General features: G+C 45.7%; 1 protein-coding gene across 1 annotated transcript in view; it reads left to right on the top strand.

The window, feature by feature from the left end:
- The window catches only part of LOC311114369 (RING finger protein 44-like), a 28,417-nt gene extending 11,357 nt beyond the window's left edge, over nt 1-17,060 (top strand). Inside the window, exons 6-11 of the mRNA XM_084189627.1 lie at nt 6,028-6,195; nt 9,470-9,579; nt 9,805-9,892; nt 11,410-11,531; nt 16,655-16,754; nt 16,872-17,060. Coding sequence (XP_084045753.1) covers nt 6,028-6,195; nt 9,470-9,579; nt 9,805-9,892; nt 11,410-11,531; nt 16,655-16,754; nt 16,872-16,934 — 651 coding nt within the window. The 3' untranslated portion in view covers nt 16,935-17,060. The remainder of the gene's footprint in view (nt 1-6,027; nt 6,196-9,469; nt 9,580-9,804; nt 9,893-11,409; nt 11,532-16,654; nt 16,755-16,871) is intronic.
- Nucleotides 17,061-25,228: the final 8,168 nt, after the last annotated feature.

Below are 25,228 nucleotides of genomic sequence, written 5' to 3'. Positions count from 1 at the left end.
TATGTTAACGTGGGCTATTTTGAGCACTTTTCTTCTGGGATGCTTACTTGTTTTTATTGCTTTACTGGGAAGCTTAGCAGCAGTAGATGTGCTCCATGTTCTTTATGTCAGTGCAGGGTGAGCTGCACACGGTGGACTGCCTCCTCGGGCACACCGGCTCAGTGCTAACAGTATAAATCTGGTTCCTGGGCACTTGATCACAGCACACAACAGCTGCAGGATCAGCAGAGGCACCCAGGGCAGCTAGAGGGACACAAACCAGGTTACCCACATTGTGTCTACCGACGCCCCTGGTGTAATGTACATTTGCTGAAGCATTTTGACAACTCTGCGTCACAATGATGGGGATTAGCTGAGCTGGGCTTGGGTCATCGCTAAGTCATTGTCTCAACGCAGCCTTATAATGCTGTGAAAGGATTCAGGAACCCAAATGATTTGGGTGGATCCCATCCTCCGTGTGAAATGTGTTTTGTTTCCAAAAGGTTTCGAAATTGTCAACAATATGTACACCCATTGAGCTGCAATAATCACGTAGCCAGTTGTGAAGAGAAAGAATCCTGCTAAAGCGTTCAATGTCACGATTCAGAGAGGGCACAGGGCCAGATATGATGGTTTTTTTGTTAGTGTCTAGCAGAGAGTCAATCAGCTCTTTAAAATCCAGTTTCAACTGTTCAGAGCTGCCCTTCATAATGTAATTAAAACCCACATGGACTACGATAGAATCGATTTACATGTCCTGACGTAGTACATTCGGAAGCAGCTTAGTAATGACATTTACTCGAGCTCTGGGATAGGACATTGTTTTTGCACCGGGAACGGTCACATTTCTTACCATGGAGCTGCCGAAAATCACGGCTGGCGAGAAGGACGAGGAAATCCGCCCACTCCCACGCTTCACAGGATGCAGGCCTCCGACAGATGGAGAAGCCCCGCTCGATCCAGAGCAGGGACGGAAGGTTGCCGACGTCGACTTAGAAATCGTAGTAGTAGGCACTGCAGCTGCAGACACAGGCACCCCCAGCGACGAAGGTGCAGGAAGATCAGGCTCCAGGACGGCGTAACTATTTGTTGTTTTAATCCGCTCCGGGCCTCCCGTTGGGAGTGTAGATTGCTTTGCGGGTGGTCGCTGTCTTCGGCTTCCACGGCTCGTGACATGCGACCATCGTTGATTGCCTTTCTCCTCATGCTGTGCTCCTTCGACGGCGCTATCAGATGGGGGAGCTCCGGGCAACACCGGCCAGTCAGATAACGACAAATGACAAGGCGGAGATGCATCCAACAAGCGCGAACGCCGTCCAGCCACCGGCGTAGAAAAGGTAAACATTCCACTCTGCGTTTTCCCCAGTTTCTTACGTAGGCTGGTGACCTGCGTGATCAAGGAAGCCACCTCAAGCCTATAACCCCTGGCAAGTAAACTATTGCCGCATTTGAACTCAGAGTGATCCAGTTTGCCTTGAAACAAAGCGTAATAGATACAGCGCTGGAACCGTTCATTTAGGTCTCCAGACAAAGAGGGCTCCATTGCAAAACTAATCTGGTACCAACTTCGTTAGCTTGATGGCTAGCACCTTAGCGGATTGTCAGTCGAGTGATTAGTTATTGGATTGACATGATGGAAGAGAATCTGAGGGAGTTCATTCCATGGCTGCCAAGGGAGACCATCCGTGCTACAATGCCACAATGTTTTTAAGGACCACTACCCAGGAACAATCTGCATTATTGACTGCTCAGAAACTGCTTTTACAGAAGTGCAAGAATCTGGATTCAAGGGGGTGGGGGGGAGTCATTCAGCCATTACTATGCCCAGAACACCATCAAGTACCTGGTGGCCATTGCACCTTGTGGTCTAGTGATGTTCATCTCCTCAGCATATGGAGGTAGATGTAGCGACAAATATATTACATCGGATTCTGGGTTCCTGGTGTACCTCCTATCCAGGTGATGAGGTCCAGCCTTCACAAAAAAGAGGCGCACAGCTGTCAGAGGAGGACACCACATGTACAAGACGTGAGGGTTCATGTGGAACGCGTAATTCAAAGGCTCAAACAGTTTAGACTCAACCTCATCTAGAATGGACAAAATACTTCAAATCTGTGCTGCCCTGTGTAACCTGTGTGGTGATATCATTCATGAAGATGCTGAATGAACTGACCAGTCAAATGCCATTCACAGGGTCGATTTCCCAATATGAATTAAAGTTATGTGTCAAAAGTTACGTTAAATAAATTTCAATTCATTCTATAACAACTCAACTTAATTATTTGTTTTACATACTCATTAATATTAATAAAAAACAAAGCCATAAAAACAATTTCCACAATACTGTGACTGTTGATGCATTAAGTCAGGATTTTAAAATTGAAAAACAATTTGTTAATAGTAACTGCAAACAGGAGAGACATCTGACTACATCATTCTACAGAGCTGCATGTATTTGTCACTCAGTGACAATCTGCCTGCCTGATGCTCCTCAATAATAAATGGCAGCGTGTGTGTAAAGGAGAAGGTCTTCAGCCTCAGGGCAGCCTCGGCACAGGACTGTGCATCACAGGGAACAGGGATGTCAACTTGCTGGGACGGAGTCCAGATGAGCACCTTTTTACTTTCTCTCAGTCCTGTGCAAAACATACCAATTTGCACCTGCATGTAGTGGCCACGTGGCCCGTGTGGTTGCAGTGGTCCCTCCACCAACTTCACATCACAGGCTTTCCCGTTGAAGACATCATCCGGAGAATCACAGCCCTTCCCCATGACAGGACACTTGATCCCCAACAGCTCCTTGGAGTTCAGCAGTCCGTCAGGGCTTGCTGATAGCCAAGGCTCTTCAACACTGACAACAGTGCCTCTGTGGTCCACAGAGTATCCACAGTCTTCCAGAGCCACTGGGAGGTCATCAGCTCAATATCTTTCCCGTAGCGTGTGGCTGCATTCCCTCGGAACCCGGGATACAGGATGCTCCTGGAGGAACTGACCAGTGTTGGTGGATTCCCTGACGGGGACCTTCTTGGCTGAGCTTGCAGTAACTCGAAGCTTCCTTGAGTCATGCCACAAGTGTGAGGCACTCTGCTCCGTTGTGATCTGTTCCAAAGCAGTCGACTGGGTTGGGTCAGGTTTCACAAATTCATTGCAGAAGGACAGGCACTTCTGGCAGTTGTAATTGACACGCTGTCCATGTGGCTGGGAAAGAGTAGACAATATATATTAAGTTATTTATATGGCGTTAGAAAGCGTTGAACAGAAGAGAGACACACATCAGTTCAAATACATTTTAAAATGGTACAGCCACAAATAAATATTCCTTTCAGTCCAATTTGACCTGGGATGCCACTGGCTGTGATACTATTTAACACACTTATAGAGCAGACTCCCCACAGGCAGATTCAGGTGTCTCCAGGCTCCTATTCAATTCCTCCTGCGAGTGGAATGCAGGAGTGGGAGGCAAGGGGTGGACATTCTGGACGCTTTTCTGCATATTGGTCACTGGCCTTTTATGGTGTGTGAAGTCAATGCTGTTTAACCGCTTTGGCTCAGGGTTTTTGTTTATTTGTTAAGATGTGTTTAACGATGCGCGTTTTTTTAATTATTAGCTAGCCACCGCTCTGAGGTAATTCGCTAGCGTTGACGGAAAGTTGTGAAACGGAAAGACAAACACAATCGTGTTCGAATGGATCTGGGTAAAGGGGGCGGGGCTACAAGGTGAATATAGTTGGTATACGGTTGATACACAGTGCTGTGAAAAAGTATATGCCCCCTTTTCTAATTTCCTCTATTTTTGCATATTTTTGATACTGAGTGTTATCAGATCTTCAATCAAAACCTAATATTAGATAAAGGGAACCTGAGTTTACAAATAACAACAATTATTGATACTTATTTAATTAACAAAGTTATGCAACACATAATTGCCCCCTTTACACTCAATAACTGGTTGTGCCACCTTTAGCTGCAATGACTCCAACCAAATGCTTCCTGTAGTTGTTTATCAGTCTTTCACGTCGCTGTGGAGGATTTTGGCCCACTCTTCCATGCAGAACTGCTTTAACTCAATGACATTTGTAGGTTTTCAAAAATGAACTGCTCGTTTCAAGTCCTGCCACAACATCTCAGTTGAGATTAGGTCTAGACTTTGACTTGGCCATTCCAAAACTTCAAATTTGTTGCTTTTTAACCATTTTCATGTAGACTTGATTGTGTGTTTTGGATCATTGTCTTGCTGCATGACCCAGCTGCGCTTCATCTTAAGCTCACAGACGGATGGCCTGTGGTCCTCTGTAGCTCAATTGGTAGAGCATGGCGCTTGTAACGCCAGGGTAGTGGGTTCGATCCCCGGGACTACCCATACGTAAAAATTTATGCGCACATGACTGTAAGTCGCTTTGGATAAAAGCGTCTGCTAAATGGCATTTTTAATTTAATTTTTAATTCTCCTGTAGAATTCATGGTTTGTTCTATTGAGGAAAGTCGTCCAGGTCCTGAGGCAGCAAAGCATCCCGAAACCATCACACCACCACCACCATGCTTGACCGTTGGTATAAGGTTCTTACTCTGGAATGCAGTGTTTGGTTTTCACCAGGCTTAATGAGACCCATGTCCTCCAAAGAGTTATACTTTTGACTCATCTGTCCATAGAAAATTATTCCAAAAGTCTTGATGATCTTCCATGTGCTTTTTGGCAAACTTTTGTCAACTTTTTGGACGAGATTCCTGAAACGCCTGCCAGAGGTGAATTTTTGGAGGAGGGGTAGGCAATAATTTTCCCCACACGCTTCCTTGCCCTGGAGTCGTGCAGGACCCCGATAGAGGGCAGGTGACAGCCAATGACCCTTTGCAGACCGGGCAATGCGTTGCAGTTTGCCCTTGAAGCGGGCCGACTCAGACCCAAACCAGGCGGTGATGGAGGAGGTGAGGATGGACTCAATGATTGGTGCATAAAACTGGATCAGGATTGACTGGGAGATTTTAAGAGGTTTTTTTTCAGTCACCATTGGCCTCATCGTGAAATCCCTGAGCGGTTTCCTTCCTCTCCTGCAAATGAGTTAGGAAGGACGCCTGTATCTTTGTAGTGACTTAGTGTATTGATACACCATCCAAAGTGTAATTAATAACTTCACCATGCTCAAAGGAATATTCAATGTCTGCTTTTTTTTACCCATATACCAATAGGTGCCCTTCTTTGCGAGGCATTGGATAACCTCCCTGGTCTTAGTGGTTGAATCTGTGTTTTGAAATTCACTGTTCGACTGAGGACCTTACAGATAATTGTATGTGTGGGGTACAGAGATGAGGTAGTCATTCAAAAGTCATGTTTAACACTAGTATTGCACACAGTGAGTCCATGCAACTTATGTGACTTAAGATATTTTTTACTCCTGAACTTATTTAAGCTCCCCATAACAAAGGGGATGAATACTTATTGACTCAAGACATTTCAACATAATTCCACTTTGACATTATGGGGTATTGCGTGTAGGCCACTGAAACAAAATCTCAATTTAATCCATTTTACAATTACAATTTCTACTTTCTATCAAGTTGTAGTCGTTCAGGGGTGGCCTGGAGTGTTTTTCAACCCAAAATAGTTTATTTATTTTATTTATCATACTCTCTGTTTCCAACCATCCACACACACACACACACAACTATTTGTTTTCATTAGCTATGACTCAAGAGAACTATCCCTAAGTGACTGTTAGTGCGCGTGTGTGTCCTGCTTTCACAGTGTGTAGGGAATAGGGTGCCATTTGGGACGGAATCCTGTCCGTTACAAATAACACTAGAAGTATGCCTCGTCATCTAGTACACTTACACGGTAGTTGGAAAAAAAGTGATGAGTCGCCTAGGATTTAGTTAGAATGTGTTAACCAAATATCGATATTGCTTTCAGTGGTACTTTCTGAATGCACATTTCTGTATAGTAGTTGATCCACATGAATTAAAAAGGAATGAGTCTGAGTTAGAATGTGTGAAACCTGTCACTGACTGTTAAGTTCTCTCTCTCACTCCCTCCCTCTCCCGTCGGTCGGCCAGCCTCTCCAGAGGGTAGAGAATGAGGTGGATCTCAGGGGGGACCAGCACCCATTAGGAACGTTCTCTTACCCTCCCTCGAACCACCACCACCCACCAGCGATGCCTCCCTCTGTCCCCCTCCAGTACCTCCCTCAGGAGCCTCTGCACCAGGAGATGCCCTTCCCAGTGGTAAGACTTTACCTCACATCTTCCCTTCCCAGTGGTAAGACTTTACCTCACATCTGCCCTTCCCAGTGGTAAGACTTTACCTCACATCTTCCCTTCCCAGTGGTAAGACTTTACCTCACATCTGCCCTTCCCAGTGGTAAGACTTTACCTCACATCTTCCCTTCCCAGTGGTAAGACTTTACCTCACATCTGCCCTTCCCAGTGGTAAGGCTTTACCTCACATCTGCCCTTCCCAGTGGTAAGACTTTACCTCACATCTGCCCTTCCCAGTGGTAAGACTTTACCTCACATCTGCCCTTCCCAGTGGTAAGGCTTTACCTCACATCTGCCCTTACCAGTGGTAAGACTTTACCTCACATCTGCCCTTCCCAGTGGTAAGACTTTACCTCACATCTGCCCTTCCCAGTGGTAAGACTTTACCTCACATCTGCCCTTCCCAGTGGTAAGGCTTGATGCCATAGAGCTAGCTAGCTGAACCAGTATCTGTGAGTTATAAACCCTTCTAACGCCCAGAAAGCACCGATTTGAAACTCCCATCCACCAGGTGCCGACATTTCTTTGGGTTGCTTGGACATTTTTAGTTAGACATTTTTTGGAAGTACATACCGGCCGTGACGGCAGTTAATTTCGATAGTTGCTAATCGATACTCCTTATTTGAGTAACAAACGTATTTTTACATTATTAAAGGGATGCTTCGGGATTTTGGCGTTATCTACTTCCCCAGAGTCAGATGAACTTGTGGACACCATTTTTATGTTTCTGTCCAGTATGAAGGAAGTTAGAGGTAGGTAGCAGTGCTGAGCGATTAACCCGTTATTAAACAGCTAATTGACCGACGTCTGTTCAATTACTTGAATTCCATTTAGTTAATTTTTTTCGTGTGAGCCCAACGCGCCCTTTTTCTAGAGTGAAATCAAGTCGACCTACACTACATGACCAAAAGTATGTGGACACCCCTTCAAATTAGTGTATTCGGCTATTTCAGCCACATCCGTTGCTGACAGGTGTATAAAATCGAGCACACCGCCATGCAATCTCCAGAGACAAACATTGGCAGTAGAATGGCCTTCCTGAAGAGCTCAGTGACTTTCAACGTGGCACCGTCATAGGATGCCACATTTCCAACCAGTCAAGAACTGTTCGTCGGGAGCTTCATGAAATGGGGATCCATCGCCCAGCAGCCGCAATGCCAAGCCTAAGATCACCATCCGCAATGCCAAGCCTAAGATCACCATCCGCAATGCCAAGCCTAAGATCACCATCCGCAATGCCAAGCCTAAGATCACCATCCGCAATGCCAAGTGTTGGCTGGAGTGGTGTAAAACTCTGGAGCAGTGGTGTAAAACTCCGTTCTTCGGAGTGATGAATCATTCTTCACCATCTGGCAGTCCGACGGACGAATCTAGGTTTGGGGGATGCCAGGAGAACGCTACCTGCCCCAATGCATAGTGCCAACTGTAAAGTTTGGTGGAGGAGGAATAATGGTCTGGGGCTGTTTTTTTTTTTTCATGGTTCAGGCTAGGCCCCTTAGTTCCGGTGGAAATCTTAATGCTACAGCATACAATGACATTCTGTGCTTCCAACTTTGTGTCAACAGTCTGGGGAAGGTCCTTTCCTGTTTCAGCATGACAATGCCCCCGTGCACAAAGCGAGGTCCGAGAAATGGTTTGTCGAGATCGGTTTTGGCAATTGAATGTTCACTGTTTTTGGCTTTGGAATTTCCATTAAAAAGCTCTAATCATTGTAATGTCATTATTTCATAATACATTTAATGTTTTAAAAAAATTATCAAAATCGAATACTGTGATTTATTTTTTAATAATCTAATCGAAACCGAACCCCGACCTCAAAAAGCACTAATCACTAGTAGATATACCCCTTTCATCTATTTGTAAGTCGCTCTGGATAAGAGCGTCTGCTAAATGACGTAAATGTAAATGTAAATCAACGAGAAATAATCTTTCAAATAAAAATATACATTTACTGTAGCAGTTTAGCACAGATCCACACGCTGTGTGTGCCTCCAGTTGACAAACTACACTTCCTCCCCAGTTAGCTGACACACAGGTGTTGGGAGCACGCTAGGTGGCTAATTAGCACAGGTGACCGCCTCTGTCTTCCGTAAACAAGCGCTGTAACCTTGGTGATATGGCCGTGTGGGAACACTAACCCCATAAATGTGTGTCGTCATTTTTTTTTTTACAACTTTCTTTTGTGCTGATGTGAAAGATACGTTCCTTATGTTTCCAAAACAAGCAATGAGTTTTAAGGTTCAGAATGAGCATCGGGGTTCTTAACAAAACTCCCCCTGGCCAGAAGATGCTATCGTCAATAGGCGCTAAAGGTAGTTAGTCTATGAATGGGTTAACCCTTTACTGTGGTAAGACCTCATGTCTTCACCGTCACACAGTTAGCAAAACATAGAGCTATCCATCCCTAACCCTTCCCCAGTGGTAAGGCTTTAGCTAGCTCAGTCTAACCCTTCCCCAGTGGTAAGACTTTAGCTAGCTCAGTCTAACCCTTCCCCAGTGGTAAGACTTTAGCTAGCTCAGTCTAACCCTTCCCCAGTGGTAAGACTTTAGCTAGCTGTCTAACCCTCCCCAGTGGTAAGGCTTTAGCTAGCTCAGTCTAACCCTTCCCAGTGGTAAGACTTTAGCTAGCTCAGTCTAACCCTTCCCCAGTGGTAAGACTTTAGCTAGCTCAGTCTAACCCTTCCCCAGTGGTAAGACTTTAGCTAGCTCAGTCTAACCCTTCCCCAGTGGTAAGGCTTTAGCTAGCTCAGTCTAACCCTTCCCCAGTGGTAAGGCTTTAGCTAGCTCAGTCTAACCCTTCCCCAGTGGTAAGGCTTTAGCTAGCTCAGTCTAACCCTTCCCCAGTGGTAAGACTTTAGCTAGCTCAGTCTAACCCTTCCCCAGTGGTAAGGCTTTAGCTAGCTCAGTCTAACCCTTCCCCAGTGGTAAGACTTTAGCTAGCTCAGTCTAACCCTTCCCCAGTGGTAAGACTTTAGCTAGCTCAGTCTAACCCTTCCCCAGTGGTAAGGCTTTAGCTAGCTCAGTCTAACCCTTCCCCAGTGGTAAGGCTTTAGCTAGCTCAGTCTAACCCTTCCCCAGTGGTAAGGCTTTAGCTAGCTCAGTCTAACCCTTCCCCAGTGGTAAGGCTTCAGATTGTAGAACTAGCTAAAGCTACAGAGCTGGTGTAATTGGCATTTTAAATAAACAGTCATATTTCACCCCCAGCATGTTAACAGCTATGTCTCTCTCGTCTCCTGTTCAGCCATACCCCCACATGCTGCCGCGGCGTGTCAACGGCCACAGGTACCGGTTACAGCAGCCCCCACCTCCGCCCCCACCTCCCTACTACCCAGGCTTCCTGCCGTACTTCCTGTGAGTATGAAATGAATAAAGAACGTAATGATACAAGTACGCTTTTCAATGACCCAAAGTCGCTCAGGACCTAAAATAGGACACCCTTTAAGGTGAGGTGTTAACGTAACTGAACATACTGTACACTGTATTGACAACGCCACAATACATTGCCTTTTTCCACATCCCAAGTGTCATGTCCCTATTTTAGTCCGGGTGATGTGTGACCGTTGTGTCTCTGTGCAGGTCGATGCTTCCTGTGCCTCCTACAGCAGTGGGACCAGCCATCAGTCTGGACCTGGACGTAGATGATGTGGAGATGGAGAACTATGAGGTGAGAGGACCAGGTCATCAATACACTTACCAAACACACTGTTTGTTTCTCTGTGTGTTTCTGTGTGTTTCTCTGTGTGTTTCTGTGTTTGTACTATATTTAGGGTCAGTTGTTTTGGATGGTTTTTGTGGGGGGTTTTCTCTTGACCGGTATTTCCAGCATTATCCACTAGGTTTGCTGCAGGTAGAAAATACTAGGAAATGGTCTTTAGCTAGAACACAATCAATCAATCAATCAATGTCTGGTTGTGCGCGAGTGTTTGGTGGGGGATCGCCTGAGCCAGGGGAGGCGGAGCTCTACGACTATTATCTGGCAGGGAAAAACCGGTTTGTAGATCAGTGATTCTACACATCACTTTGCTCAAGCTGATCCACTCCAATGGAAGTTGGAGTTAAAAATGGGTCAAAATGGGTCAAACACTCACGCACAACCAGACATTGATTGATTGATTGATTGATTGATTTAGAGACAGCTTGTGTCAATTTAAAGACTTGAGGGCCATTTCCAAACCTAGTGGATAATGCTGGAAATACCGGTCAATAAAAATTAACCAAAACAACTGGCCCTAAAATATATGTCCCTCAGGCATTAGTGAACCTGGCTGATCTCTCTCGTCCCTCAGGCATTAGTGAACCTGGCTGATCTCTCTCGTCCCTCAGGCATTAGTGAACCTGGCTGATCTCTCTCCCTCTCGTCCCTCAGGCATTAGTGAACCTGGCTGATCTCTCTTGTCCCTCAGGCATTAGTGAACCTGGCTGATCTCTCTCCCTCTTGTCCCTCAGGCATTAGTGAACCTGGCTGATCTCTCTCCCTCTTGTCCCTCAGGCATTAGTGAACCTGGCTGATCTCTCTCCCTCTTGTCCCTCAGGCATTAGTGAACCTGGCTGATCTCTCTCCCTCTCGTCCCTCAGGCATTAGTGAACCTGGCTGATCTCTCTCACCCTCTCGTCCCTCAGGCATTAGTGAACCTGGCTGATCTCTCTCACCCTCTTGTCCCTCAGGCATTAGTGAACCTGGCTGATCTCTCTCCCTCTTGTCCCTCAGGCATTAGTGAACCTGGCTGATCTCTCTCCCTCTTGTCCCTCAGGCATTAGTGAACCTGGCTGATCTCTCTCCCTCTTGTCCCTCAGGCATTAGTGAACCTGGCTGATCTCTCTCCCTCTCGTCCCTCAGGCATTAGTGAACCTGGCTGATCTCTCTCACCCTCTCGTCCCTCAGGCATTAGTGAACCTGGCTGATCTCTCTCCCTCTTGTCCCTCAGGCATTAGTGAACCTGGCTGATCTCTCTCCCTCTTGTCCCTCAGGCATTAGTGAACCTGGCTGATCTCTCTCACCCTCTCGTCCCTCAGGCATTAGTGAACCTGGCTGATCTCTCTCCCTCTTGTCCCTCAGGCATTAGTGAACCTGGCTGATCTCTCTCCCTCTTGTCCCTCAGGCATTAGTGAACCTGGCTGGTCTCTCTCGTCCCTCAGGCATTAGTGAACCTGGCTGATCTCTCTCACCCTCTCGTCCCTCAGGCATTAGTGAACCTGGCTGAGAGGCTAGGAGAGGCTAAACCACGAGGAATCACCAAGGCAGACATTGAGCAGCTTCCATCCTACAGGTTCAACCTCGACAACCATCAATCTGAACAAACGCTGTAAGATAAGCTTCCTCTGCCTTTTCTCTTATTCCACTCACCCATTTAATCTATCTAATCTAATCTATCTGGCTGGCTGGCCAAATAGGGCTGGGCGGTATACCATATTTTCCTATATACCGGTATCGATGCATGGACCAGTTTGGGTTTTTACTTTACCTTCTATAACGGTATTTCAATATTTGGTTTGTTAAATGTGATACGCATCTCCGGGCTTGGTGTGACACCAAGCCCTGCCCCCCGTCACACCAAGCCCTGCCCCCCGTCACACCAAACCCTGCCCCCCGACACACCAAGCCCTGCCCCCCGACACACCAAGCCCTGCCCCCCGACACACCAAGCCCTGCCCCCCGACACACCAAGCCCTGCCCCCCGACACACCAAGCCCTGCCCCCCGACACACCAAGCCCTGCCCCCCGACACACCAAGCCCTGCCCCCTGTCACACCAAACCCTGCCCCCTGTCACACCAAACCCTGCCCCCTGTCACTCCAAGCCCTGCCCCCTGTCACACCAAGCCCTGCCCCCTGTCACACCAAGCCCTGCCCCCTGTCACACCAAGCCCTGCCCCCTGTCACACCAAACCCTTCCCCCTGTCACTCCAAGCCCTGCCCCCTGTCACACCAAGCCCTGCCCCCTGTCACACCAAGCCCTGCCCCCTGTCACACCAAGCCCTGCCTATACCTTCCCAGGCCCACCCAGTCATGTGATATCCATAGATTAGCGCCTAATGAATTTATTTCAATTGACTGATTTCCTTATATGAACTGTAACTCAGTAAAATCATTGAAATTGTTGCAAGTTGCTTTTATATTTTTGTTCATTATACTTGCTTGGTAGCTTAACTTCATGGGCAACGATGCCCCAGGCCATCTAGTTAACATTAGCATACTACATCTAGCTACATGTTGAACTTCCATCCTCTCAGGCCGGGGGTACAATGTATGAATTTGTGGTTGGATCTGAATAGCTGTTGTAATCATTGGCCGGTCCAAAATCCCTATTTCCATCTATGGCTAATTTAGGAAAGGGATGATTTTAGCTAGCTAGCTAGCCACCAGAGGACAACACAACGAGATGCAACAATTCAAGTTTTTTTCTGTCAATAATGATGTTTGGCTTGTGATGTGATTGGGCTGTAGCCAAATCCAAACTGGCTTCCCTTTGGGTGCACCAGGACCAATCACAGCTGAGCTCACTCAGTTTAGCTCAATGCCGATTGGCTATTATTTTATTTATTTTTTATCAAAGGAGGCTAAATACTTGCTGGCTTCCCTTTTCATTCAATGCTACGTGCAGCAACAATGTCATACTCTTTTTGACCAGACAGCATCAGATAGACACTCTACATATACTGAGACAGAGGAGTTTTGCTTTGTTCGCTCGGATGCTTTCTCCTGTGAGATACATTCAGCCTCTTGCAAATTGAAGGAAAACGCGGAGAGACGAAAGATACATTATTTTGTAAAAAAAAATTATTGGTCAATTTTTTTGGGGAAGCCTGGCTTCCCTTGGAGTCCATGAATACACTGGTTATTAGAAAAGTGTAAAGTCATCACGCTGACACTAAATCAATTGCTTGAATCAGATTAATATTATTATTTTGTTACCCGTTGATTTTGTCATACGCGCCTGTCCGTCGCAGGATTTATAACGCTGTTGTCATTTTCAAAGTGAAATGGCACAGACAATTCGCGCCGCTTTCTGTATAAAAGTCGCTGGCCACAAACTAATACACGGATTTCACAGTCAAGCTATCACTCAAACTAAAGACAACCCCTGTCACTATTTAGAACGACTTGTGGAGAGATGATTCGTTGAAATTATCCAGTCAAAAAAGTGTTGCGTTTCCTATTTCGTATTGACCATCTACCGTAAACATTGTTCCACAAGAAGATTAGTTGATAAATGGCTACTACATATTTTCATCTAGTGCATTCAGAAAGTATTCAGACCCCTTTACTTTTCCCAAATTTTTTACTTTACAGCCTTATTCTAAAATTGATTAAATTACTTTTTTCCCCTCATCAGTCTACACACAATACCCCATAATGACAAAGTGAAAACAGGTTTTTAGAAATGTTTGCAAAAAAATAAAATAATGAAATACCTTAAGTATTCAGACCCTTTCCTATGAGAATCAAAATTGAGCTCAGGTGCATTCTGTTTTCATTGATCATCCTTGAGATGTTTCTCCAACTTGATTGGAGTCCACCTGTGGTAAATTTAATTGATTGGACATGATTTAGAAAGGCACACACCTGTCTACATTAGGTCCCACAGTTGACAGTACATGTCAGAGCAAAAACCAAACCATGAGGTCGAAGGAATTGTCCGTAGAGCTCAGAGACAGGATTGTATCGAGGCACAGATCTGGGGAAGGGTGCCAAAAAAATTCTGCAGCTTTGAAGGTCCCCAAGAAACGGTGGCCTCTACAGTGAGGGAAAAAAGTATTTGATCCCCTGCTGATTTTGTACGTTTGCCCACTGACAAAGACATGATCAGTCTATAATTGTAATGGTAGGTTTATTTGAACAGTGAGAGACAGAATAACAACAACAAAATCCAGAAAAACGCATGTCAAAAATGTTATAAATTGATTTGCATTTTAATGAGGGAAATAAGTATTTGACCCCCTCTCAATCAGAAAGATTTCTGGCTCCCAGGTGTCTTTTATACAGGTAACGAGCTGAGATTAGGAGCACACTCTTAAAGGGAGTGCTCCTAATCTCAGCTTGTTACCTGTATAAAAGACACCTGTCCACAAAAGCAATCAATCAATCAGATTCCAAACTCTCCACCATGGCCAAGACCAAAGAGCTCTCCAAGGATGTCAGGGACAAGATTGTAGACCTACACAAGGCTGGAATGGGCTACAAGACCATCGCCAAGCAGCTTGGTGAGAAGGTGACAACAGTTGGTGCGATTATTCGCAAATGGAAGAAACACAAAAGAACTGTCAATCTCCCTCGGCCTGGGGCTCCATGCAAGATCTCACCTCGTGGAGTTGCAATGATCATGAGAACGGTGAGGAATCAGCCCAGACCTACACAGGAGGATCTTGTCAATGATCTCAAGGCAGCTGGGACCATAGTCACCAAGAAAACAATTAGTAACACACTACGCCGTGAAGGACTGAAATCCTGCAGCGCCTGCAAGGTCCCCCTGCTCAAGAAAGCACATATACATGCCCGTCTGAAGTTTGCCAATGAACATCTGAATGATTCAGAGGAGAACATGGTGAAAGTGTTGTGGTCAGATGAGACCAAAATGGAGCTCTTTGGCATCAACTCAACTCACCGTGTTTGGAGGAGGAGGAATGCTGCCTATGACCCCAAGAACACCATCCCCACCGTCAAACATGGAGGTGGAAACATTATGCTTTGGGGGTGTTTTTCTGCTAAGGGGACAGGACAACTTCACCGCATCAAAGGGACGATGGACGGGGCCATGTACCGTCAAATCTTGGGTGAGAACCTCCTTCTCTCAGCCATGGCATTGAAAATGGGTCGTGGATGGGTATTCCGGCATGACAATGACCCAAAACACACGGCCAAGGCAACAAAGGAGTGGCTCAAGAAGAAGCACATTAAGGTCCTGGAGTGGCCTAGCCAGTCTCCAGACCTTAATCGCATAGAAAATCTGTGGAGGGAGCTGAAGGTTAGAGTTGCCAAACGTCAGCCTCGAAACCTTAATGACTTGGAGAAGATCTGCAAAGAGGAGTGGGACAAAATCCCTCCTGAGATGTGTGCAAACTTGGTTTCCAACTACAAGAAATGTCTGACCTCTGTGATTGCCAACAAGGGTTTTGCCACCAAGTACTAAGTAATGTTTTGCAGAGGGGTCAAATACTTATTTCCCTCATTAAAATGCAAATCAATTTATAACATTTGTGTTTTTCTGGATTTTGTTGTTGTTATTCTGTCTCTCACTGTTCAAATAAACCTACCATTAAAATGATAGACTGATCATTTCTTTGTCAGTGGGCAAACGTACAAAATCAGCAGGGGATCAAATACTTTTTTCCCTCACTGTATCATTCTTAAATGGAAGAAGTTTGGAACCACCAAGACTCTTCCTAGAGCTGGCCGCCCAGCCAGTCTGAGCAATTGGGGGAGAAGGGCCTTGGGCAGGGAGCTGACCAGGAACCTGATGGTCACTCTGACAGAGCTTCAGAGTTTCTCTGTGGAGATGGGAGATCCTTCCAGAAGGACAACCATCTCTGCAGCACTCCACAGCCCGCTTGGAGTTTGCCAAAAGGCACCTAAAGGACTCTCAGACCATGACAAACAAGATTCTCTGGTCTGATGAAACCAAGATTGAACTCATTGGCCTGAATGCCAAGCGTCACGTCTGGAGGAATCCTGGCACCATCCCTACGGTGAAGCATGGTGGTGGCAGCATCATGCTGTGGGGATGTTTTTCAGCGGCAGGGACTGGGAGACTAGTCAGGATCGAGGGAAAGATGAACGGAGCAAAGTACAGAGAGATCCTTGATGAAAACCTGCTCCAGAGCGCTCAGGACCTCAGACTGGGGCGAAGGTTCACTTTCCAACAGGACAACGACCCTAAGCACACAGGCAAGACAACACAGGAGTGGGTTCGGGACAAGTCTCTGAATGTCCTTGAGTGGCCCAGCCAGAGCCCGGACTTGAACCCGATCGAACATCTCTGGAGAGACCTGAAAATAGTTGTGCAGCGACGCTCCCCATCCAACCTGACAGAGCTTGAGAGGATCTGCAGAGAAGAATGGGAGAAACTCCCCAAATACAGGTGTGCCAAGCTTGTAGCATCATACCCAAGAAGACTCGAGGCTGTAATCGTTGCCAAAGGTGCTTCAACAACGTACTGAGTAAAGAGTCTGAATACTTATGTAAATGTGATATTTCAGTTTTGCAAACATTTCTAAAAACCTGTTTTTGCTTTGTCATTATGGGGTATTGTGTATAGATTGATTGAGGGGGTTTAAACATGTAGTATGTCAGAACATGGTCATATCGCCCAGCCCTACCATCCATCCATCCATCCATCCATCCATCGTAACAGGAACTGTCTTGACATTTTAAACATACAGTATGTCAGAACCTGGTGACGCTCTGTGTAATGCTCAGGTCTGTCTTCCAGGTGTGTCGTGTGCTTTAGTGACTTTGAGTGTAGGCAGCTACTGAGAGTATTACCCTGCAACCACGAGTTCCACGCTAAGTGTGTCGACAAATGGTTAAAGGTAAGCTAATTTCATCCATCGTTAACTCTTGGAGTACGTCCCAAATGGCATCCTATGCCCTATACCTTTTTAATGCGATGGTTAACACTTATTTTTGTTCCTCTGTCTTCCTCCCAGACCAATCGCACTTGTCCAATCTGCCGGGCGGACGCGTCAGAGGTGCACCGCGAGGTGGAGTGAGTGACACCCAGGCTTTTGAGATCTTTGATTGGAAAGCAGCACAAAACTAAACCCACAGAGTCTGTCTGTCTGTCGTAGCGCCTGCCTCAGCCTGCCTGGGGACGCCTGCCACCTACCCTGCCTGCGTCCTGCGCCCCCCCCACCCCCCCACCACTCCTGACCCCTCCACCCCCCCTCACCACTCCTGCTCCACCTCAACAACAATAAGCAATCTAAGATTGTATGTTTGGAGCCCCTCCCTCGGTCGTACCTCTGCTGTTCTTCTACTGCTGCCTCTGATGAAAAGCTACAGCCTCATAGTCCTGTCTGTCTGCCTGTCTGTCTGCCTGTCTGTCTGTCTGTCTGTCTGTCTGCCTGTCTGTCTGTCTGCCTGTCTGCCTGTCTGCCTGCCTGTCTGCCTGTCTGTCTGTCTGTCTGTCTGTCTGTCTGCCCGTCTGTCTGCCCGTCTGTCTGCCCGTCTGTCTGCCCGTCTGTCTGCCCGTCTGTCTGCCCGTCTGCCCGCCTGTCTGTCTGTCTGTCTGTCTGTCTGTCTGTCTGTCTGTCTGTCTGTCTGCCTGTCTGTCTGCCTGTCTGCCTGTCTGTCTGTCTGCCTGCCTGTCTGTCTGTCTGTCTGTCTGTCTGCCTGGGATATCCATTGATCCATCTCCTCGTTCTGCTCCTCTGCCTGCCCCAGTGTGGCAGATTCCAAAGACGTGACCTACCATATGTTGTTGTTGTTGTCGAAGGGCTTTTACGTTTACAAGGTTTTTACTTTTTGTTATCTTGTGGTTTTGGTTAGTTCTTTGTGACAGATGGGAGTTGGAGCTGCCTGCATGGGAGATGGTGATGACGGTGGGGGGGGGGGGGCCTGGTGGAGCGGAGAGAGGCGTCACACGTTGTTCAATCAGCAGACCAATAATAGGAATACTTCAACACGGTTAAAACTGTAGGAGACTAGATCATTCCGCTGGCTTGGAGGAGAAGCCTGGCTGACTGACCATCATAGATGCATGTTTGTGTAGATGACTGATGGGCAAAGTGACCTGTTAATAATGTATGTTTCGCAATAATGTATTGATGATTTCAATAGTTCTATCCGTTTTTTCTTTTTCAATCTGCTAATGCTATTGTGAAAGTATGACTTGCTGTGGTTAAAACAAGCCTGAGGTTATGGACTCATCTGGCACTGAGAATGATGGAAGTGATGCACCGCCACCGACCTGTCGGGTATATATTCCCTCCTCGCCCTGTTACTCCACACTGTGATACACAACTGACTGGATGGAGGCTTGGACGGGTGGAGGAAGAGGAGAGATTATGCTGTGGAGTGAAGGGGAGGGTCCTCAGATCAGCCCCCAGAGAGAGGAGAGGAGGGGGGACAAAGCACTGCCTCTCTGTGAAGTCATCTGCCCTTTCTGCACAATGACCACATCCATCCTCCTCGCCAGCCTTGGTCCTCTGGAGACCAGCTGGCTGGATCCCGGGCAGCACTGAAGGATTAGCATAGCAATATTTTAATCAAGTATCGCCACAACATTTTAAAGGAAGTAACAACAAACAAACAAAAACAAGGAATGTTGTCTCACCCAGAGAGAGAGAGAGGGGGGGCTTGTCTCACCCAGAGAGAGAGAGAGAGAGGGGGGGCTTGTCTCACCCAGAGAGAGAGAGAGGGGGGGCTTGTCTCACCCAGAGCGAGGGGGAGGAGCCTTGTCTCACCCAGAGGGAGGGGGGGGATCCTTGTCTCACCCAGAGGGAGGGGGAGGAGCCTTGTCTCACCCAGAGGGAGGGGGAGGAGCCTTGTCTCACCCAGAGAGGTAGGGGGGGGGGATCCTTGTCTCACCCAGAGAGCGAGGTGGAGGGAATGTGTCTTCTGCATCGGTGAGGGGGACAGGAGGGAACCTTCACTACCCCAGCATCAACATCACTGACTGACTGCTGCTGTGGAGCCTGCTGCAGAAAGCAATATGTGCAATGAGTGATAGTTTTAAAGTGGACGTTTTTCTTCCTGTTTTTGGAAGAACCAGGCTTTTATCTCTTTGTTTGTGAGCCAAATATTCAATATTATATATATATATACTCTTTCAAGATTTCAGATATGCCTTCTCAAGACCTTGACAAGCACAAACCTATTATTACTTAATAATCTTTCAAAAGAAAAAAATCCCTTTGTCATTTCCACTTGTTTTAAGAGTTTTTAAATGGTGTTATTTATTGGTTTTAGCTATCTTAGAGAAAACGTGTTGAAGGACAAGGTCAGAGCACTAACATGGAAGTGTATGGTCAACGGTATGTGTTCTATTCTAATGGTAACTTAACTTGGTCAGGTCTTCTTGTTAGGCCGTGCTAACTAATGGTGTTGTAAAAGATGAAGTGTTGTATGCCGCATAGCTTCAGTGTGAATGCTTCTCGATAATCGTCTTGTTTTCGAAGACAAAAAGAATGTTAACTCCCTGTTTCAAACATCTCTGGTGACGTGACAGACAGACGCTCTGGCGTTGTCCCAGCTGAGCTGACCGTACTTTCACCGTGATGATCAGGACAGGAAGGGGTTTGAGATAAAGATGGAGGGAGGAGTGGTGTTGGTAGAATGATACACTGTTGGACATCTATAGGGTTTGCGTCCCAAATGTAGTGCACTACTTTTGACCAGGGCCCATAGGGCTAGTGCACTATGTAGGGAATAGGGTGCCATTTGGGACCCGGCTCATCTTTGTTCAGACTTCCAAAACGGAATGTTGTTGGGGTAAAAAAAATATATATATATAAAATGTTACTCCGGGTGTCTTTTGTGTTGTTGTAGGGGGATTCCTTTCTATTCCTAACTACCCCAATAAGCACTGATAGGCCGATGTAACTTTTAGGATGGACACTTGCTTTCTTGTGTAAAGGGACCTTGCCATGTTTTCTATAGCGAATGTGAGTCTCTCTGTGACGCGTGTACCACCTTTTTAAAGAGAAAAAAAAAAAAAGCCATCTTGATGAGTTTAAAGTAAACCCACAGCTTTGAGAGTTAATCTGTGTACATATCTGTTCACTGGCATATATTGTGAGTTTGAAACAACAACAACAAAAAATCCCTCAGGGCCTCTCGGTATATAAGAATAAAGGAACACAGCCTGTTTGAATGGGACAGATGCCATGAAAGGATTGGTGGTGGATTTGAATTTTCTTGGTTGTTTTCCCTCAGGCCACGCATATTTTTAATGTAATCTATTCAAATATTGATAATAATAATACTTGTAGATTTTTTTTATTTTTTTTGCCAGAGTAGTGGATATTGCATCATATAATCATACATTTTAGTTTGTGTTCTTGAACTTGAACTCAACCACACGACGTACAGACATGCATACTTACATAATGGTTGTGATCCCATTTTAAAAACGTGCCGTTGGTGCACAATATCCTACCTAAAACCACTTCCAAAACTACTCTGAAGGTGTTTGCATGATTTTTTTTTTATTAAACCAAGTGTGTATTTTCAGTGAAAGATATCTAGACATGGGGATGGTGGACTATTTAACGGTGCACAATATGCATGCATGTCCTACCAGGTCCCAACTGGTTTTTAGCTAGCTCTAGTTGGCTTTGGGTCCGTTCTTCAGGTGGTGGGGGCTCCGTTACTGCTCAGCTGATAACTGCCATGCATTGTACTGCACACATTTGTAACAGAACTGAATGACTAAAAGATTTTATTGCGCTTTTATTAAAATACAAATTGTCTGGACTTTGGAACTGGGGAGAAATCCAGGATGTTAAAGTTGTTGGTTATAATATGTGTGCTATGTTGTTGCTGCCTCAGATAATGAACATGTCTAGAACCTAGTTAACTGAAAGCCATAGTGAAAAGCCATTAGATTTGCTTTAGGTATGATGCTGTCACTTGTGGGAATGCAATAGTTTGCCATGGGGATCAGATCAGATGGATTCTTAGAGCATGTTGCTATACTAATAGTCCTAAAATGGTCAGTTACATTCAACACAGTTAAAGGACATAAAAAAATATATATACATGTTAGTCAAACTAATAACAACCGACTGTATTCTCAATGTAGATTTGACATCTAGATACCATTTATTCACTTACTGAAACATTAGCGCCATGGTTCGAGGGGTAAACATCTATTTGGCAGGTTTTAATGACCATATTGTAACGTCTGAAGACAAATGAAAATAGAATCTTGTGGTCTTTCTGTGATCCAATTTAATGAATAATCTCACAGCTTGTGGTACAAAGGCAAAAAAAAAAATAGGGGAGAAAAAAATGGTGTTCCAATAATAAGCAGCTAAAATAATTTCTTTAGGATTTGATTTCTTGGTTACGCCGTAGATTTCCACTGTTTTCCAATGATCTGTTGCTGTGGTGGGATAGTGGTCTGTTTACTGATTCTACTACTCCTCCAGCCTCTAGGGGGCTCCACCCAACAGGGCCAGGGGCATGTTCGGTGTTAGAAACGAGATGTTTGGTACTTGCACATTTACAGTTACCTCAATTTTGCCATGTTTGGATTTAAAAAATAAAAGCGAATATATTATATATAGGAAAATGGTTCTTAATGCTATGTTTTCATTCCATTGGAATCATATTGTTTGTAGCATTTAACTAGTTATAGTGGATTATATATACAGCTATACTGATTGACATTTTTCAGATTTGTACTTTTATAAACTGAAAGTTGCTAGTTCTGCTTTACCGAGTCGTGCAATCATTTTATTTTTTCGTTGTGGCTGATTTTGAGAGGGTTGTTCACTAATAAATGTATGACATATACCAATATTACAACCGCTTCTTTGCCTGTTTTCACTGTAATCACCATAGAGTTCACAGAAAGCTGTCATGAATGCTAGGATTGAGGCCCATATAGCACCCTATTCCCTATATAGTGCACTGATTTTGACCAGAGCCCTGGGCTCTCATACTGTGCAGAGAAAAGGAATGTGATCTCGTGAGATCAGGATGAACATAAGGTGACGGCTAAAAGAAACTCTTCACAGCCAACTCTAGTATTCCATGAGACATTTACTAATAGGTTAGCGTAATACGTTGGTTTTCCACATACACTACTTGTCGAACATCTCATTCCAGAATCATGGGCATTAATATGGAGTTGGTCCCCCCTTTGCTGCTATAACAGCCTCCACTCTTCTGGGAAGGCTTTCCACTAGATGTTGGAACATTGCTGCGGGGACTTGCTTCCATTCAGCCACAAGAGCATTAGTGAGGTCGGGCACTGATGTTGGCCGATTAGGCCTGGCTCGCAGTCGGCGTTCCAATTCATCCCAAAGGTGTTCGAATGGGGTTGAGGTCAGGGCTCTGTGCAGGCCAGTCAAGTTCTTCCACACTGATCTCAACAAACCATTTCTGTATGGACCTAGTGTAACCGGTGTTAAATGGCTAGCTAGTTAGCGGTGCGCACTAGTAGCGTTTCAATCGGTGACGTCACTCGCTCTGAGACCTTGAAGTAGTTGTTTCCCTTGCTCTGCAAGGGCCGCGGCTTTTGTGGAGCGACGGGTAACGGTGCTTCGAGGGTGACTGTTGTCGATGTGTGCAGAGGGTCCCTGGTTCAAGCCCAGGTAGGGGCGAGGAGAGGGACGGAAGCAACACTGTTACACTCGCTTTGTGCACAGGGGCATTGTCATGCTGAAACAGGAAAGGGCCTCCCCCAAACTTTTGCCACAAAGTTGGAAGCACAGAATCGTCTAGAATGTAATTGTATGCTGCAGCGTTAAGACTTCCCTTAACTGGAACTAAGTGGCCTAGCCCGAACGATTATTCCTCCTCCACCAAACTGTAGTTGGCACTATGCATTGGGGCAGGTAGCGTTCTCCTGGCATCCATGAAACCCAGATTTGTCCTTCGGACTGCCAGATGGTGAAGTGTGATTCATCACTCCAGAGGAAGTGTTTCCACTGCTCCAGAGTCCAATGGCAGAGAGCTTTACACCACTCCAGCCGACGCTTGCCGTTGTTGCATCGTGATCTTAGGCTTGTGTGCGGCTGCTCGGCCATGGAAACCCATTTGATGAAGCTCCCCACGAACAGTTGTTGTGCTGACGTTGCTTCCAGAGGCAGTTTGGAACTCGGTAGTGAGTGTTGAAACTGAGGACATACGATCTTTACGCGCTTCAGCACTCGGCGGTGCCGTTCTGTGAGCTTGTGTGACCGACCACTTCACGGCTGAGCCATTGTGGCTCCTAGACAATAAGAATGCTGTTCATTGACTGTAGCTCAGCCTTCAACACCATAGTACCCTCCAAGCTCATCATTAAGCTTGAGGCCCTGGGTCTGAACCCCGCCCTGTGCAACTGGGTCCTGGACTTCCTGACGGGCCGCCACCAGGTCGTGAAGGTAGGAAACAACATCTCCTCTTCGCTGATCCTCAACACCGGGGCCCCACAAGGGTGCGTGCTCAGCCCCCTCCTCTACTTCCTGTTCACCCAATGACTGCGTGGCCAAGCACGCCTCCAACTCAATCATCAAGTTTGCAGACGACACAACAGTAGTAGGCTTGATTACCAACAATGACGAGACAGCCTACAGGGAGGAGGTGAGGGCTCTGGGAGTGTGGTGCCAGGAAAATAACCTCTCCCTCAACATCAACAAAACAAAGGAGATGAACGTGGACTTCAGGAAACAGCAGTGTGCAACCCCCTATCCACATCGACGGGACCGCAGTAGAGAAGGTGGAAAGCTTCAAGTTCCTTGGCGTACACACATGGGCGGTGTGTTCAATAGGGCGATATGGGCGACGCACTGCCAAACGGGAAAAGGAAGGGATTTTTTTTCTAATCAATTATATCATGGCAACAGTAGTTCAGTGTTCACGTCTGATCTGCCAGCCACTAAATGTCCAATCAGGCTAAAGTCGTGCTTCAAATGTCCCCGCCCGTTTTGGGGCGATTTCAGTCAGGTTGAAAATCGCCCAGAAGTCTCTCATAGCCTCTAATGTAAAATATTTTTTTTTCAAATTTCTGAGCTTTCAATACATTCTCTATGGGTGTCTGAGGGCTTGCACTTACGCGCTTTCGTCATACGTAACGTAACGTAACCATGAACGGCAGACAGCAACGCTTGGACAGCGACTGGTGTAACCGACATGCACCATCTTTCAGAAAAGATTAAGAAAAATGAGCTGTCAAAGACCCACATTGATAGCTGTTTGAGATTGTCTGCTTTGGTGAGAGTGAATATTGCCACTCAACTGGATGAGGGATACAGGCTAGCTGTCCGCCGCCACAACGATGAGGTTAGCAACAGCAGAGTCGTGAACACTGTCTACGAGAATCGAGACGACCTCATAGAATGTTTTGAAGCCATCCGGACGGGTTCATTGGGTTCATTTGACCAGCCCACCGTACCAGAAGCTACAGAATAAGGACATCGATGCTGTCTTTATCAAACGTGCCCTCGACAGCTTCGCAAGCAGTGTGCAGGCCATAAGGTAAGATAAAGATTAAACAATATCATTCGATCTTTCTCAAAGCAGAGCTTTATTTGAAAATGTATGCATGAAAGGAGACTGCATTTGTGTTTGAAATTACATTATTGTCATTATATATGGCCAGTGGTGTAATCTATCTTATTTTATATACTATGTGTACTGTACAGTGGTGCTCATAAGTGTATGAACACATTCTAAAGCTGACTAAAAAGAGGAATAAAAAAATAAAAAAATCATCTTTTGGAATTTGATCTTAATGACTTAATTAAAAAAGTTGGAAAATCCAACCTTTAAGGACACCAATTTTATTTTCTTTTTTATTCCTCTTTTTAGTCAACTTTAGCATGGGATCATAAGCTTATGAGCACCACTGTATACTGTGCTGAACATCCAGGCTATGTGAGACACAAAGGCTAACTTAAACACTAAAGACTTTATGCATCCCTGCCCATTTTAAGTGGAACTGAAGTATTTGTACTATACATGGATACATTGCATATACCTGTGCATCACATAGACAACAATACTGTACAAAGCCAACAAACACATTGGTCTGTTTGCCTTCAGGGACTCCTCTCAACAGCAGCTGCAAGAAGCAACAGGAGCCAAAAGACCCAGAACAGCTTTGAGAGAAGAGGAGAAGCAGAGGCTGTCTGAAGAGGTCTGCAACACCATCCTGGATCACACCAAAGAAAGGTTCTCTTTCTCTGGCCACCTTGTGAGTGCTACCTTACTGCAAGCAGACATGTTTGAAAGGTACTGCCATTCAAAAAAATAAAAAATCTGTTCATGTTCATTTTTACAAATCTATACAATTGGCCAGAATATGGTTGTTCATATTTACAAATCTATACAATTGGCCAGAATATGGTTG

Source organism: Coregonus lavaretus (assembly GCF_964263955.1).
Source record: "Coregonus lavaretus genome assembly, contig: HAP1_SCAFFOLD_759, whole genome shotgun sequence".
Taxonomy (NCBI): Eukaryota; Metazoa; Chordata; class Actinopteri; order Salmoniformes; family Salmonidae; genus Coregonus; species Coregonus lavaretus.
This window is presented reverse-complemented; position numbering and strand designations above follow the sequence as displayed.